Source organism: Anguilla rostrata, chromosome 17 (genome assembly GCF_018555375.3).
Source record: "Anguilla rostrata isolate EN2019 chromosome 17, ASM1855537v3, whole genome shotgun sequence".
NCBI lineage: Eukaryota > Metazoa > Chordata > Actinopteri > Anguilliformes > Anguillidae > Anguilla > Anguilla rostrata.
This window is the reverse complement of record NC_057949.1, coordinates 6,564,859-6,579,553: the sequence shown is the minus strand read 5'-3', so window position 1 is coordinate 6,579,553 and position 14,695 is coordinate 6,564,859. Positions and strand designations below refer to the sequence as shown.

General features: G+C 47.5%; 1 protein-coding gene across 1 annotated transcript in view; it reads right to left on the bottom strand.

Annotated features, from left to right (window-relative positions):
* Positions 1–11,825: 11,825 nt before the first annotated feature.
* The window catches only part of LOC135243632 (double C2-like domain-containing protein alpha), a 29,953-nt gene continuing 27,083 nt past the window's right edge, over positions 11,826–14,695 (bottom strand). The window contains exons 10-11 of the mRNA XM_064315601.1: positions 13,459–13,555; positions 11,826–13,173 (exon numbers count right to left, since the gene is read on the bottom strand). Of these exons, the coding sequence (XP_064171671.1) occupies positions 13,037–13,173; positions 13,459–13,555 (234 nt within the window). The 3' untranslated portion in view covers positions 11,826–13,036. The remainder of the gene's footprint in view (positions 13,174–13,458; positions 13,556–14,695) is intronic.

Genomic DNA, 14,695 nt, shown 5'->3' with positions numbered 1-14,695 from the left:
GAGGTCCATACAGAGATGGTTTTTTCGAGAACAGTTTGGGAGAACTGGACTGGCCTGCACTGAGCCCTGACCTCAACCCCGTCCAGCAACTTTGGGATCAATTTGAAAGCCAACTGCGAGCCAGGCCTAATTACCTGTTCAGTGCCCGACCTCACTAATGCTCTTCCGGCTGAATGGAAGCAAATCCCTGCAGCTGTGCTCCAACATCTAGTATAAAGCCCTCCCAGAAGAGTGGAGGTTATTACAGCAGCAGAGGGTGGACCAACTCCATATTAATGCCCAGAATTGTGGATGAGATGAGGTTAGATGTCATGTGTCCACATATCTTTAGCCTTGTAGCGTACATACATAAACACGCAGCCAAGCCTGAGACCAGATTGCAGCATTCTGCTCAGTTTCTGTTCTTCTCTACGCCTCATTTGTATTTTGACATTTGTACGAAAACAGAAGAGGCTAAATAAAAAAAAAAAACAGAAGACTCAGGGCTCTGTCTCACTTTTGGCCGTGCGCTGCAGTAACCCAAAGACAAGAGTCCGTCCCTATTTCATACTGGCACAGTTTTCATTTCCCTGCTCAACGCCCACGTCATTTAAACAGCAAATTGCCTCGTGCCCACGTGTGCGGGTTGGTCTTAAAGTGAGGCGTGGTCCCTAGTAATTCTTGGCACGTCGCTATTTTGATGCAGCTGAAAGTGTTTGCGTTAGGACCAATAAAAGCCTAGTCTTAAGTCACATGGCAGTTGCATTGTTATTTTCAGGGTGCTGTGTTTAGATAGATATGTCCGTGTACATAGGTGAGTGTGCCGTGCACTCTCCCGCCTGTCACACACAGACATGTGCACAAGCATGGCATGGTGGCATAGTGGTTAGCACTGTTGCCTCGCGAAAAAGAGGTTCCGGGTTCGAATCCGGGTCCGACCGGATCCTCTCTGCGTGGAGTTTGCATGTTCTTCCATGTTCTCCATGTGGGTTTACTCCGGGTACTCCGGTTTCCTCCCACACTCAAAGACATGTATGTTAGGCGCACTCCTGCAGTTGCCCTTGACCAAGGCACTGGCCTCAGAACTGGAGTTGGTCCCCGGGTGCTGCACTGCGGCTGCCCACCGCTCCTAAGTAACTAGGATGGGTCAAAATGCAGAGGACAAATTACCCCACGGGGTTCAATAAAAGTATATATAAGCATGTGTAAAAATATCAATGTTATAATGTGAAAGATTATTATTATTGTGCATGTCAAAACATACGCTATAAAAATGCAACGTCATTATGAATTAATATTGATCTGAATTAGACAAGTAGTAATGATGAATAAAATTGGCCAAAATATAGGTGAACTGTAAGGGAGCCCACTCCATCAGCATCCCAGTGTTTTGCGATGCTACAGTACGTGTAAGGTTACGCGTGTACTCGTGAATGATCCTGGTTCAAGACGTGACGCATTTATACTGGCCAACTCTGTCATTCCTGCAGTCTTCTAGGGGATTTCCCCCCTGGAGGGGTGTCTGTTAGGAGACGATTGGCTATCCGTTAAATAAGTGGCTGACGAAACGTTTGTGGCGCGTGAATTTTCGTTCAGTTAGAAAGCTCACGAAAACGCACGCGAGCCTAAAAGAGAGGACGCGGAGAGACAAATGAACGTTCTCTCTAAGGATGCGCTTCAGGTGTTTGCGTACGTCAGGTGGAGCATTATAACACAGCCCCCAGAAGGCCTGAATAGTCTTTGCGGGGTGTTTGCGCGTTGCGTAACGCTGCTAGAAGTCGTGGATGTCTCGGACATGAAAGAGGACGCATTAGAGGGCTTCAGAAGGCGCGAGGGCGAGCTGCTTGCGCCGATGCCAATTAGCGAACCGAGACGGGCTTACACCAGCAGCGCGGGCGAGGAGAGAGCGGCTGGCGGAAGAGCTGCTTCGTCTACAGCCCGACGAGCAGACTGAACAGGTTTATTTGATCAAAACAAGAAAGTCAAAGCTTTGTCCAGTGAATACTGCGTTTATTTGGACATTTTAAATCTCCTTGCATCTTTATTAATTATGTTCAAATACGGTCTGGAGGGGGTTAACTGTATTTTGTTATTTGTTTTTTTTTACCGGTGGCTTTAAAGGGATTGGAAGATGACTCTGTGATTGGTTTTTCACGGTTACGCTCAAAACACACCTATTAATTAAATAAAGCCTGTGAGTTCACCCCTTTTGAACCTTGCGCTTTACGTTGCGCTCAGGTAACCCGCCGTTAAACTGGCGAAAGTGGATCTGGCCAGGGGCTGAATGCATTTGAGCGCTTTGGACCGTACGCTAAGACCGTTAAACTCGAGCCCCGTATGCATTCGTTCTGCGCTGCCCTGGAGAGATCGATAGATCTGGATAGACAGCTCTGCACGCCATTGCTGACGGTTCTGCACCTTCGCCTTGCTTTGCTCCAGATCTCTCCCCCCCCCCCGTTGGCTGCCTGTTACCGGTCCCAGCAGGATGAGACCTCGGTGCTCACCTGCGAATGGAACAGCTCCACCACCACGCCCCCAATTAAACCCTACACCCCGGCCTACGCCCCACCACACCCCCACCCCACCCCCACTCTAAAACCTCTCCTCCCCTCCCTGTGTGATCACCTCTCCCAGTCACAGTGCCTGTCTGTAATCCCCCCCCCCCCCCCCCCCACGGGTGGGATAAACTTCTCACAGTGGTCGTGACAGTGCAGTTGTTGGCCATCTTCCAGCACCGCCTTCACTTTTGCTGACTTTTACGCCGACTTTATCCCCTGCACCAATTTGAAGAAATTTATGTTATAATCCCTCGTGCCAAATAGAATCAAAAGCCTTTTTAAAACCAATAAGGCCTGCAGAGATTTTACCTTTGCTTTTTCCGGCGTACGTGTTGATTAATTGGGGTGTATTGGGTGGAAAGTGGAAACATGATCACTTGTGCGGTGGTTTGGTAGGGAGCCAATTTGTCCTTTGCTCTCTCTCTCTCTCTCTCTCTCTCTCTCTCTCTCTGTCTTTTTATCTCTCTCTCTGGATTGGAGCTCAGGGTGAATTGAGTGTGTGGAGATATTCATGTTTGGTTATGCTTTTTATGCGGGTGTATGAATATTCATAGAATGAAGTGATTAATTTTAATGAGCACATGGAGTGTGGGTACAGTGGCACTAATAATGTTACGCTAATGATGATGATCAGAAACAGCTGCTAATCCTGTTCATCAGATAAAATGGGGGGGTATGAAAAAAAAAAAAAACATTTGTGAGTGTCATCACGAATCTGTCAATATCAGAACTGCAGTGTTAGCAGGTACAGGTGGGTACCCTGCTGGTAATTTGTATTTGTCCTAATATTGTAGCAGTTTCTTCTCCCTAGTTTGGCTTGGCATGAGTTAGGTCAGAATAGTGTTCACTGTGTGAACTGAACTGTGTTCTTGGCTAGAAATTGCTGTACAAAATGAGTATCGTACCTTATTATTGAACCTGTGTTTTGTAGTTGTCCATGACCATGAAATGCACTTTTTGTACGTCGCTTTGAATAAAAGCGTCTGGTAAATAAATGTAATGTAATGTAATGTAAATGTAATGAAAAGCGCTCAGTGATCATGTCAGTTGAAATTCAAAGCGACACACTGCTCTCATGCGTGCGCACAGATATTTTGGATTGGTGAGAGCGCGGATTAAATGTTGCAGCAGGCTCAAAAAATGAGGCAAATAAATTAAACGGGGAAACCTGCTAAAAATGGTGCCTAAGCCAGCTCCGGTGAGTCCGCGTCAGGAGCGTGACGGTCGCAATCCGCTGGAGTGTTTTCCAGACGAACGACGGGTCGCGGATAAATCTAATTACTTCTGTGTCACCGCGTTTTCTTCCCCCCCCCCCAAGAAGCTCAGATGTAGCGGCAGCATTTCTGTAAAGTCCCTTTTTTTTAATGAGACATTTGAAATGTTGATTGTAAGAGGCCGTTATTCCTCCTCTACGGTTCGTGGTTTCACCTTCCGGAAAATGTTACGAACCGGCTTTTTTCGTTTTGAGGAACTCCGTTCGTCTGGAACCGCACGGGGCACCGCGTGCCAAGCGCTACACGCCGTCCTTTAAAATCACACTCGACTCTGAGCCGCTTCTGTTCTTTCTCCGAAAGGCCGTGTTTGGTTTTGCGCTTTGGTTGCTCGAGTTCTGTAAATATTGCCCCAAGCTATTTGTGGGCTGTTCAGACTCTGGGGAAGCTGGTTTTGCGAGCAGTGGCCAAAAGTGCGATGTAGATGAATGATTATTACCAGGCTCGTCATGAAAGTGCTGTCTGTCACTGTCGTACTCCTTTTGTACTTAAAATACATGCTGTAGTGCCGGGTGGCACATCCTGTTAGAGCACTGTTCTAGTGCATGGATACGCTCTATGGTCTGGTATCTGCTATGGCTCTGTATTTGTGCATGGATACGCTCTATGGTCTGGTATCTGCTATGGCTCTGTATTTGTGCATGGATGGGCCCCGCGGTCTGGTATCTGTTAAGGCTTTGTTCTAGTGCATGGATGGGCCCCATGGTCTGGTATCTGTTAAGGCTCTGTTCTAGTGCATGGATGGGCCCCACGGTCTGGTATCTGTTAAGGCTCTGTTCTAGTGCATGGATGGGCCTCATGGTCTGGTATCTGTTAAGGCTTTGTTCTAGTGCATGGATGGGCCCCACAGTCTGGTATCTGTTAAGGCTCTGTTCTAGTGCATGGATGGGCCTCATGGTCTGGTATCTGTTAAGACACCGTTCTAGTGCATGGATGGGCCCCATGGTCTGGTATCTGTTAAGGGTCTGTCCTAGTGCATGGATGGGCCCCATGGTCTGGTATCTGTTAAGGGTCTGTCCTAGTGCATGGATGGGCCCCATGGTCTGGTATCTGTTAAGACACCGTTCTAGTGCATGGATGGGCCCCATGGTCTGGTATCTGTTAAGGGTCTGTCCTAGTGCATGGATGGGCCCCATGGTCTGGTATCTGTTAAGGGTCCGTTGTAGTGCATGGATGGGCCCCTTGGTCTGGTATCTGTTAAGGGTCTGTCCTAGTGCATGGATGGGCCCCATGGTCTGATATCTGTTAAGGGTCGGTTGTAGTGCATGGATGGGCCCCATGGTCTGGAATCCGACCTGGATAATACATTATGCTCGACGACAGCAGGAGCGATTACATCTCTGATGTGACTCCAATTTCCTGTCAAATGCCCTGCTGAATTTATTTAAACCCATCAGAAATAAAAAAGAGCTGAGCTGAAGCTCTTCTCCTTTTAACCTGCAGACCTTCTGCTGGTGTGGTATCCGGTCCGTGTCAGTGCTGATGTACAGACCTGCTGCAGGTGTGGTATCCGGTCCGTGTCAGTGCTGATGTACAGACCTTCTGCTGGTGTGGTATCCGGTCCGTGTCAGTGCTGATGTACAGACCTGCTGCAGGTGTGGTATCTGGACCGTGTCGGTGCTGAGGTACAGACCTGCTGGTGTGGTATCTGGACCGTGTCGGTGCTGAGGTACAGACCTGCTGGTGTGGTATCTGGACCGTGTCGGTGCTGATGTACAGACCTGCTGGTGTGGTATCTGGACCGTGTCGGTGCTGAGGTACAGACCTGCTGGTGTGGTATCTGGACCGTGTGCTGGTACAGACTGCTGGGTGGTATCGGATGCGTGCTGATGTCAGACTGCTGTGTGGTATCTGGACCGTGTCGGTGCTGAGGTACAGACCTGCTGGTGTGGTATCTGGACCGTGTCGGTGCTGATGTACAGACCTGCTGGTGTGGTTGGACGTGTCTGCTGAGTACGACCCCTGTGTGGTATTTGACGTCGGTGCTGAGGTACAGACCTGCTGGTGTGGTATCTGGACAGTGTCGGTGTTGAGGTACAGACCTGCTGGTGTGGTATCTGGACCGTGTCGGTGCTGAGGTACATCCAACACTTTTGGGATCAACTGGAACTGCAAGCTGGGCCTAATCACTGAATCGTTGCCCGACCTCACTAATGCTGTTCTGGCTGAATGGAAGCAAATCCCTACAGCAATGCTCCAACATCTAGTATATAGAAGAGTGGAGGTTGCAATGAGTGGACCAACTCTGTATTAATGCCCATAATTTTGGATAAGATGTTGGATGTCAGGTGTCAACATACCTTTGGCCATGTAGTGTACTATTGGGAGGTGTATTTCATAAGCAGTGACTAATGCAGTGTAAATTTGGTTCTTGTTTTGTTTTTCCGTTTTGTTTTTCTATTTGTTGTTCATCCTCTGTAAATGACTTTTTGCCTGCATTGTTTCTTTGACTGTAAGAAAGATAAAGAAGAGAAATCATTCAGAAAGTCAGTCCAGAACAATAAATATCATAAATCTTCTGCATGGAGGCCTGGTTTCATTAGAATTTTTACTGATATTTCACAAGGATTTATGTCCCAATGCCTTAGTTGAAGGACGTAGAACTGACGGTAGTTATGCAGGTTTTCCGTTCACTCCAAAATTCGAATTCCTCTCTTTGGATTTTCATTATTATGCGACAGTTGACTGTCGATGCCGCCGCCGTCCGTGGTTTTCCACCCTTGGGTCTGCATGGTACATAACTCTTTATGTGCCATATGTCGGTTCGCTTGGGTGAAATTTCGGTGGGTGAACCGACTCTTAATTCTGCCGACAGGCCGAGCAGCCAGGTTTGCGCAGGGAGTTTTTAATTTGATTGCGGCATTAAAAGTTCTTAATGTCACGGCGAAGCCTGCTGAGGGCCGCTGGCTTTGTTCCTGTTTGCTGCCGGTCGCTGTGGGCCCCGCAGAGGTGAAGACGCTTGGCGCAAAGACCCAAGCACAGAAGTGCGTTTCGTCTGCCCCCGTAAATAGAACACCGTGTCAGGAATGTGAGGCTCGCGCACCTTTCTCTGTCTGATGTCATCACGTCAGGTGACCCCCCTGAGGTCCGTTTACGCAGGTCCGGAGTTACCCTGGAAACGTTCACTTTCGTGTGCTAAATAAAGTTTTTTTCCGGGAGCAATGATCAGTGGTCCGGACGCCATCGCCGTATTTCCCGTTACCTCTGTCTCGTTCCTGCAGTGTTTATTTGGTTGTGCACGTAATTCTTTCTGTTCTCTTTTAGAGTTTCTATTGTCTGCGGCGATGGGGCTCAGATTGTTTTTCTTGTATTGAGAAATGATTGTTACGCTCAGGATGTGCGCGTAACTGCGTGTTGTATAATTACAGCAACAATAACAGCAGCCCACCATCTGTCTGAATGTAGTCGGCTACATTAAAATCGCCAGCTGGGTCTTCGCACCAGCAGCGGAACCCTGGCGTTCCTGTTGCGAGGCAGGACGGCGGCCACCGGGGGGCAGCGCAGCGAAGTGCTTCCCGTGCTGCGGTCTCCCGCTCGGTGACGGTGCGGAGGTCTGAGCGACAGAGCTCGCCGCCACCTGCGGACAGAACTGAAACGCGTCCGCTTTTTTCGGTCCTTCGGACCCAGCGAAAGGAGTATATCGCGCCACGCATTACAGCGCGTTTATGAACGATTTTTTTTGTTTTTATTTACCAAATACGACATATTTTTGAGTCCGAATACCTGCAGCATAGCTGTCTGGCTGGCGTCCGTGTCCTCGTCGACAGAACGCTTGAGCGTGCGAGTCCGTATAGCCTATCACACATGGGCGGGAAAGCTTGCGGGCGCTGGAATGGGCTTTTCTAGCCCGAGGAGGAGTGCTGAGGTGTGACCGTGCATTATTTAAGGCTTGTTCCTCTTCCCCGAGTGCCCTGCTTTCCATATTTCAGAACTCAACGGCCTGGTATTCAGCGCACGCTTTCGTTTTCGAAATGTTGTTTACGCTTTTCTCCGCGGCGCGGACCGGCCTCTTTTCGCACCGCGGCCGGCAAAGCCCAGCCGCACGGACGCGAGGCGGAGGAGGACGCGTCCCGCGCAGCAGCTTTAGCACGCAGACCGCGCGCGCTCCTTCATCCAGCAGGGGTCGCTAGAGTGCGATGAGACGGAGAGCCCAGCCAACTGAACCCTCCCCTCCTCTCCCCAGCCCCGGCCCTCCCCACCACCGCCCATTATGCCTTGCCTTGCAGGGTCAGCCGCTCGACAGCTTCTAATTTCAAACATATTTTTTTTTGGGAATGAGCCGTGTGTGCCACATTTTAAAGGCTCTCTCTTTCCGCCGCGACGAGCGCTAAAAACACTTGAGCGCGGCGGAGGTTATTGTTCAGCAGGTGATCGCGCTCTTTAGATGAGTCCAGACTCTGACTCCTCGCAGTTATTAAAAATCCCATTAGAGTGGGCATCTCAGCTCGGCTCATTATCTCCGTGCGCACAATGCTTGGTTATCATTTGTAACCATCTAAAATTGATGACATTTCTGTGTGCGTTTGCTCTCTTTTATTTCGTAAAAAAAAAAAAAAAAAATATTGGTGAACATTACATACGTGGAATCAACCCCTAAACGATCCTGACGTTTTAGAAGCACGAAATGCGGCTCTCCTGTCCACTCTCGCAGGGGCGATGAAAAAAAGCGAGGAAATAAAAAAGTCTCATTAGGGGAGCGGCAGATGGACGAAATGCAGACGAACGCATCTTGTCCGAAGCGCTAAACGAAAAGCGCGTGTTTGGAATGGCCCCGCGGAACGATCTCTGATGGGAACTGTAATGCAGCCATACGGGCGAAAGAGCAGGTGTGATTTTATTCTATCTGAAGTGGCCAGGGCTCAGTGCACGAGGGGGGGGGGGGCAGGGGGGGTCGGGGGGGTCGGTTCTGCTCTGGACCCCATCCTCTGACCTACAAGGGGATCATGGGGGGCGATTCATGTTCGCCCTGAGGCACTAGGGTAAAGGTCAGTATAGCCCCCCCCCCCGCCCCTCTCGCCCCGGGGCTGGAGCAGAAACCGGCAGGAGCGGCGGGGTGAGAGCCACGTCGCCACGGCGACCTTTCGGAGGGCTACCCGCGCGCGCATTTGTTGGCCGCGGGGAGAATGTGGAGACGGCGATGAGCTGGAAGCCTCCCGTCGCTAAAAGCTCTCATTATGTGTAAATTATGGCCTGTCAAGTGTCCGTGGCAACAGCCCCTGCAAACATGCGGAGCGCTGAACTGCAGACACTGGGCCAGTTCACCTACTGTAATATCGCCAAGTTCACAGTAAGCACCGCCATCTTCTCATCATGGCTAGTGGCTTGCTAACTAAGCTAGCATAGATAAATAGCACATTGCATGCTAACTAAACTAGCATACCTAAATAGCAAATTGCATGCTAACTAAACTAGCGTACCTAAATAGCAAATTGAATGCCAACTAAACTAGTGTAGATAAATAGCTAATTGAACATAGTTTTTCATTATGTCTACACTTAAAAAACTAATTGTTGTACCATGGTTACATGTAATATTATAAAAAGATGTTGCATGTAGGCTACTTAATTGTGTGCTACCAACTCTCCGTAATCTTACAGTCAGAACCACAGACAGCACCGCCCCACTTACAGTCAGAACCACAGACAGCAACGCTCCGCTTACAGTCAGAACCACAGACAGCACCGCCCTGCTTACAGTCAGAACCACAGACAGCACCGCCCTGCTTACAGTCAGAACCACAGACAGCAACGCTCCGCTTACAGTCAGAACCACAGACAGCAACGCTCCGCTTACAGTCAGAACCACAGACAGCACCACAGACAGCACCACCCCACTTACAGTCAGCACCACAGACAGCACCGCCCTGCTTACAGTCAGAACCACAGACAGCACCGCCCCACTTACAGTCAGAACCACAGACAGCACCGCCCCACTTACAGTCAGAACCACAGACAGCACCGCCCTGCTTACAGTCAGAACCACAGACAGCACCGCCCCACTTACAGTCAGAACCACAGACAGCACCGCTCCGCTTACAGTCAGAACCACAGACAGCACCTCCCCCTTACAGTCAGAACCACAGACAGCACCGCCCCTTACAGTCAGAACCACAGACAGCACCGCCCACTTACAGTCAGAACCACAGACAGCACCGCCCCACTTACAGTCAGAACCACAGACAGCACCGCCCCACTTACAGTCAGAACCACAGACAGCACCGCTCCGCTTACAGTCAGAACCACAGACAGCACCGCCCCACTTACAGTCAGAACCACAGACAGCACCGCCCCACTTACAGACAGCACCACAGACAGCACCGCCCCACTTACAGTCAGAACCACAGACAGCACCGCCCCACTTACAGTCAGAACCACAGACAGAACCACAGACAGCACCGCCCCACTTACAGCCAGGCTGACAGCTGGGGCTTAATCCCAATCAAGGCGGCTTCCTGTTGCCTGAATTAATGAACTGCAGTTGATTAAAGGGAGAGAGTGTTTGCTGTTTGGCCACTGTGTGAGCTCTTGTTTGCATCTCTCTGAATCCTTTTTGTCATCCCTGTTGTGGTTCAGGTAAACCCGTGCTTGTTTGACAGCCACTGTCGTGTCCGTTTGCTTCACACTTAAAGGCATGCCTGGGTTCAGCTGACCTCAGCTGCCTCCATGATTATTTAAAGCGACTCGCACTTTTAAAGGAACATAAAAGACTGATCATAAAAAAATTCTAATAACAGTGAAATATATTAGTGAAAGGACGTGATTTAGCTGTAAAGTCCTGAATTCTCTCTACTCGTCGTAAATTTCCACCTGCTAAAACGATCTGAAACTATTAATGAGGATGATCAACAATGTATGCCTGTTGTTAAAACATCATAATCCCAGAATGAGTGAGCAGCCCCCTCCAATTTCAGATTTTATAGCTTCGGTTCTCATGCTTATCACCGATACACGAGGGACAGGGAACAGGGAAATGTAAGTGCCGCTCATTGAGAGGTCACTGACAGGCTAAGTCACAGAAGGAATTGCCACAATAAAGCTCCAAAAGGACCGGGACTTTTTCACAGCAGTTGTGATAATCATATGTCAAATTATGCGTATGAAGAACGTACAGTGATGTGATAAAGAAGGTACTCCCTCTTTCAATTCTATGGCTTTATATTTTTAGCCATAACTGACCGAAACTAAACTAAGTCCTCACGCGGGCCTAACAGCAGATAGATCTAGCCTTGTGTCACAGATAACACTACCGATTTTATTTTCTCATTTATTCAAGCAGAAGTAATCCCTCGTGCAGTATCGCTGTAGTATAGACTGAATGCTATCTTGGAACTGCAGACTTCGTAACACGATTCTCGATGTAATTTCGTTTCTTGGTTCGTTCCAAAGCCAGTCGTTGCGTTTTTTAAAATCCAGCCCGTAGTTCAAATCGACTTTGCCTCTTAATTCACAGAACATCGCGGAGTAGCTGTAGGTTAGGTTAGCCACAGCGCATAGGCTAGATTTAGTATATCTACAGCGATTAATTTGGCACTAAAAAATGATAAACCGCTGGGGATTAACGCGGGGGTTTCGCGCGACCAATTTAAACGTTGGTTGCAGTTTGGATGGAAAACGTGGAATAGTGGCTACTGTGGCCCGAAGGAGCCTCGCATAGATGTGTCATTAAAAGATGTGTCCTCTCGTATGATGATTATATATTCCCCGCAGCTGCTTGCTTAAATATTTAAAAGGAAGTGTTACCCCGTGATTAAACATTCCACCAGCTGTTCAGAAATGAAACTGAAGAGATGTAGAAACTCCGCTGCCGCGGATACTTGATTAATTCTACTACGATCATAACAGCTACTGCAGCATACTGATGAGTCACTGCGGCGGGGGCTTCCCACCTGTGTATTGAGATTAATGTTCTTCGGCATGAATTGTGCGCATTATATTTGCTTGGTTTGGCGGTATTATACGGCCGAATTACGGGCGCCGTATCTGACGGTCCGAAGAAAATAACACTCAATGCAAACATGTACGTACCGCATTCCAAATTTATTTAATATTGTACATAAACACCTGGTAAAAAGGTAAACATTGCCGCTTCCCCCGAGCGGAACGGGACGCGATCCAAAACCGTGGATGTAAACACTCAACTGGCATAGTTAGAAAGTGGCACTCGTACACGAAGGCATGCGTTGCGGGCGGCGCACTGGCTCGCCGGCGGGAGGAAGAGAGATGTGGGAATCGGACAGTGTTTCTTTTCGGCTGATACAAGGAACGAGTGCCCCATGCAGCACGGGCACTTCTGGAGAACTGCAGCTCACTTTAATGAGGATATAGACTTTATTACTGTGCTGTAATAATAATAATAACAATATCAATATGACTAATTATTATTATCACTATTATTATTATTATTATTATTATTATTACATTTGAGCACAAAACATCCATTTCGCATTCAAAGGATGGAATACTTTGTATCATTTCAATAATATGACAACAGTAATATACTGACAGTGATTTTTATATATACACCAGTATATATATGTATGTATATTTATATTTTTTTTATCTTGAACTGAAGAGTGCTGAAGGCATTCCGCAATGGCACAGAGAAGCAGAGTGAGGAAAAGGACGAGTGGTAGAGCAAAAGAAGAAAACAAGGTGAGCGAGCGAGTGAGTGAGAGAGAGAGAGAGAAAGAAAGAGGGAACACGCCAATAGTCCACTACGCACTTATTTTTAAGATTCTGAGCACAAACAGACCACATGGAAGAATCTACTATAATGATGGCCATTACCAGTGAAGTATCATAATGGGGAGTGCTCCGTTGTGATTGGCTAATGATAATATCTGGCCTAATGCTTGATGGTAATCTTACTGTTATTGTCGGAAGGGTGCCGTAGGCAGCGTTGGGCAGCATTATTTAGGGATAAAGGAATGGATTTGAAGTCATTTGAGTCGGATTTAATCGGCGTAGCACCTTTCACTCGTATAGCGCTCTCCACGGCGCGACAAACATCATCGGGGAAAGCGTAATTATTGAGTTTTGTCAGTGTGTGGAGGTGTAGAAAGTTAAAAGGCATAAGTATTTCGTTGTAGTGCATCAGGTGGTGGAGGACACGCAGGTAAAAAAAACGGCATCTGTCCGTACATACGCATGCAGACCAGCCCAAAATGCTCCCCCCCCCCCAAGGGGCAGGGAGGAATGGGCCAATCGAAACACAACGTGTCCGGTGGCTTCAGTCGTGGTAGGTGGATCTCGGCAGGTTGTTGGTCAACGTGTGCCATCTCTCCACTCGCTTTCCTTTGTTGTTCAGACAGTCCAGCCAATGGCGGAGTGCGTTTCCCTGTGAGTGACAGCTCAGAGACACGCCCCCTGGCATACACAACGTGCTGCAGTTATTTCCTTTGGAAACATTTCTTAAACAACTGAAGTATTCCCCTGCAGACCCAAATGAGTAGTATGATTCTAGTGCACATACAGAATGCATTATGGTCCAACACATATGTGCAAACAATTTATGTAACACTGCATTAAATCATAGCAATTACATACACATAAAATAATATCACAAAGAGAGTATGTCAAACAATGGCTTTGTTCTCCAGTAGCGTAATGGTATTATAAATGTGCAACGGCAGTAAAAAGAACCCCTCTCACCGATGAAGTCGTTCGACCTGCCCAAGTCGTAGTCCCAGACTGTGACTTCCAGAGTCTTGCTGCTCAGCTCTGACGGAGAGATCTCGTAGAAGAACTCCTGTGAAGTGGACAGAGTAAGGAGAGGAGAATTATGACCCATGCAACTGCGGCTGTCATGGCACCTTTATGAGTCCCGAAAAGGAAAGCGGCGTTTTTCAAAAGGTTGGACACGTTTTAGACGTTAGGCCATTAATACCGATTTGCAGTACTTTTTTTTAGGACGGAATATATCTCGCAGTTTCGGATGTCTTCGTTGAAAGGCTTTGGCTGACAAGCATGCCTTTCAGAATAAAAAGTGAAATTTCATCAGTGACTGTGCTCCCCCTTTTGTTTCCATTGAAGGATTCAAGATGACAAATTGCAATTAGATTGACAAAAAGAAAATTGAAAACAAAAGTCTTAATTGTAAATCAAAGGAAGTTATATTAATCTCTATTATGACTTTGGACCACACTGAGCACGTCACTACAAGAAAGATATAGGAACTCTGGATAAAGTTCATAGAAGGGCAACTAAACTAATTCCTGGTATGAAATGCACTTGTAATGAGGAAAGACATAAGAGGAAAGATACTTGTTCTCTTCATGCTTACCAAAAGGAGAGAAAGGGGTCATTTGATAAAAACATTTAGATTCATAAAAGGGATTAAAGAATTGAACTATAATATATTATTCAGGTTGAGTTCTGTCAGTAAATCAAGTGGTCATAGGTGGAAATTAGTTAAGGGTGAATTTAGCATGCGCTTCGGAAGGTTTTTTTTCGATGCAGAGAGTTATCACGTTGTGTAGTAGAGACATAAACCTTTGGGGTGTTCAAGTCCAGGATTGATGCAGTGCTGGATGCTCTGAAGGTAAATGGTGAGCCGTAATGAGCTGAATGGCTTGTCCTTCTCAACGTATATTCTTGCGTTCTATACCGCAAAATCACAATCTATGATCACGTTATTCAACTAAATGCATGGAAATGAGTTAGCGACGGCATTGATTGTTCTTTAAGGATTTCCCTTTGAAGATGCTATAAATGAAAACCGAAGTGGTGGTGGTGGATAATACATGTTTATGCAGTCAAGGTGTTGAGTTTGATGGGCAGAGTGAGGCAGAAATAAAAGCGGAATAAACTATGGAAACAAGGCAGTCATGCTTTTATTATGTCACTAAGAGCCTCAATACAAAGGAACGTTCGCAATAAAAATGTGTAC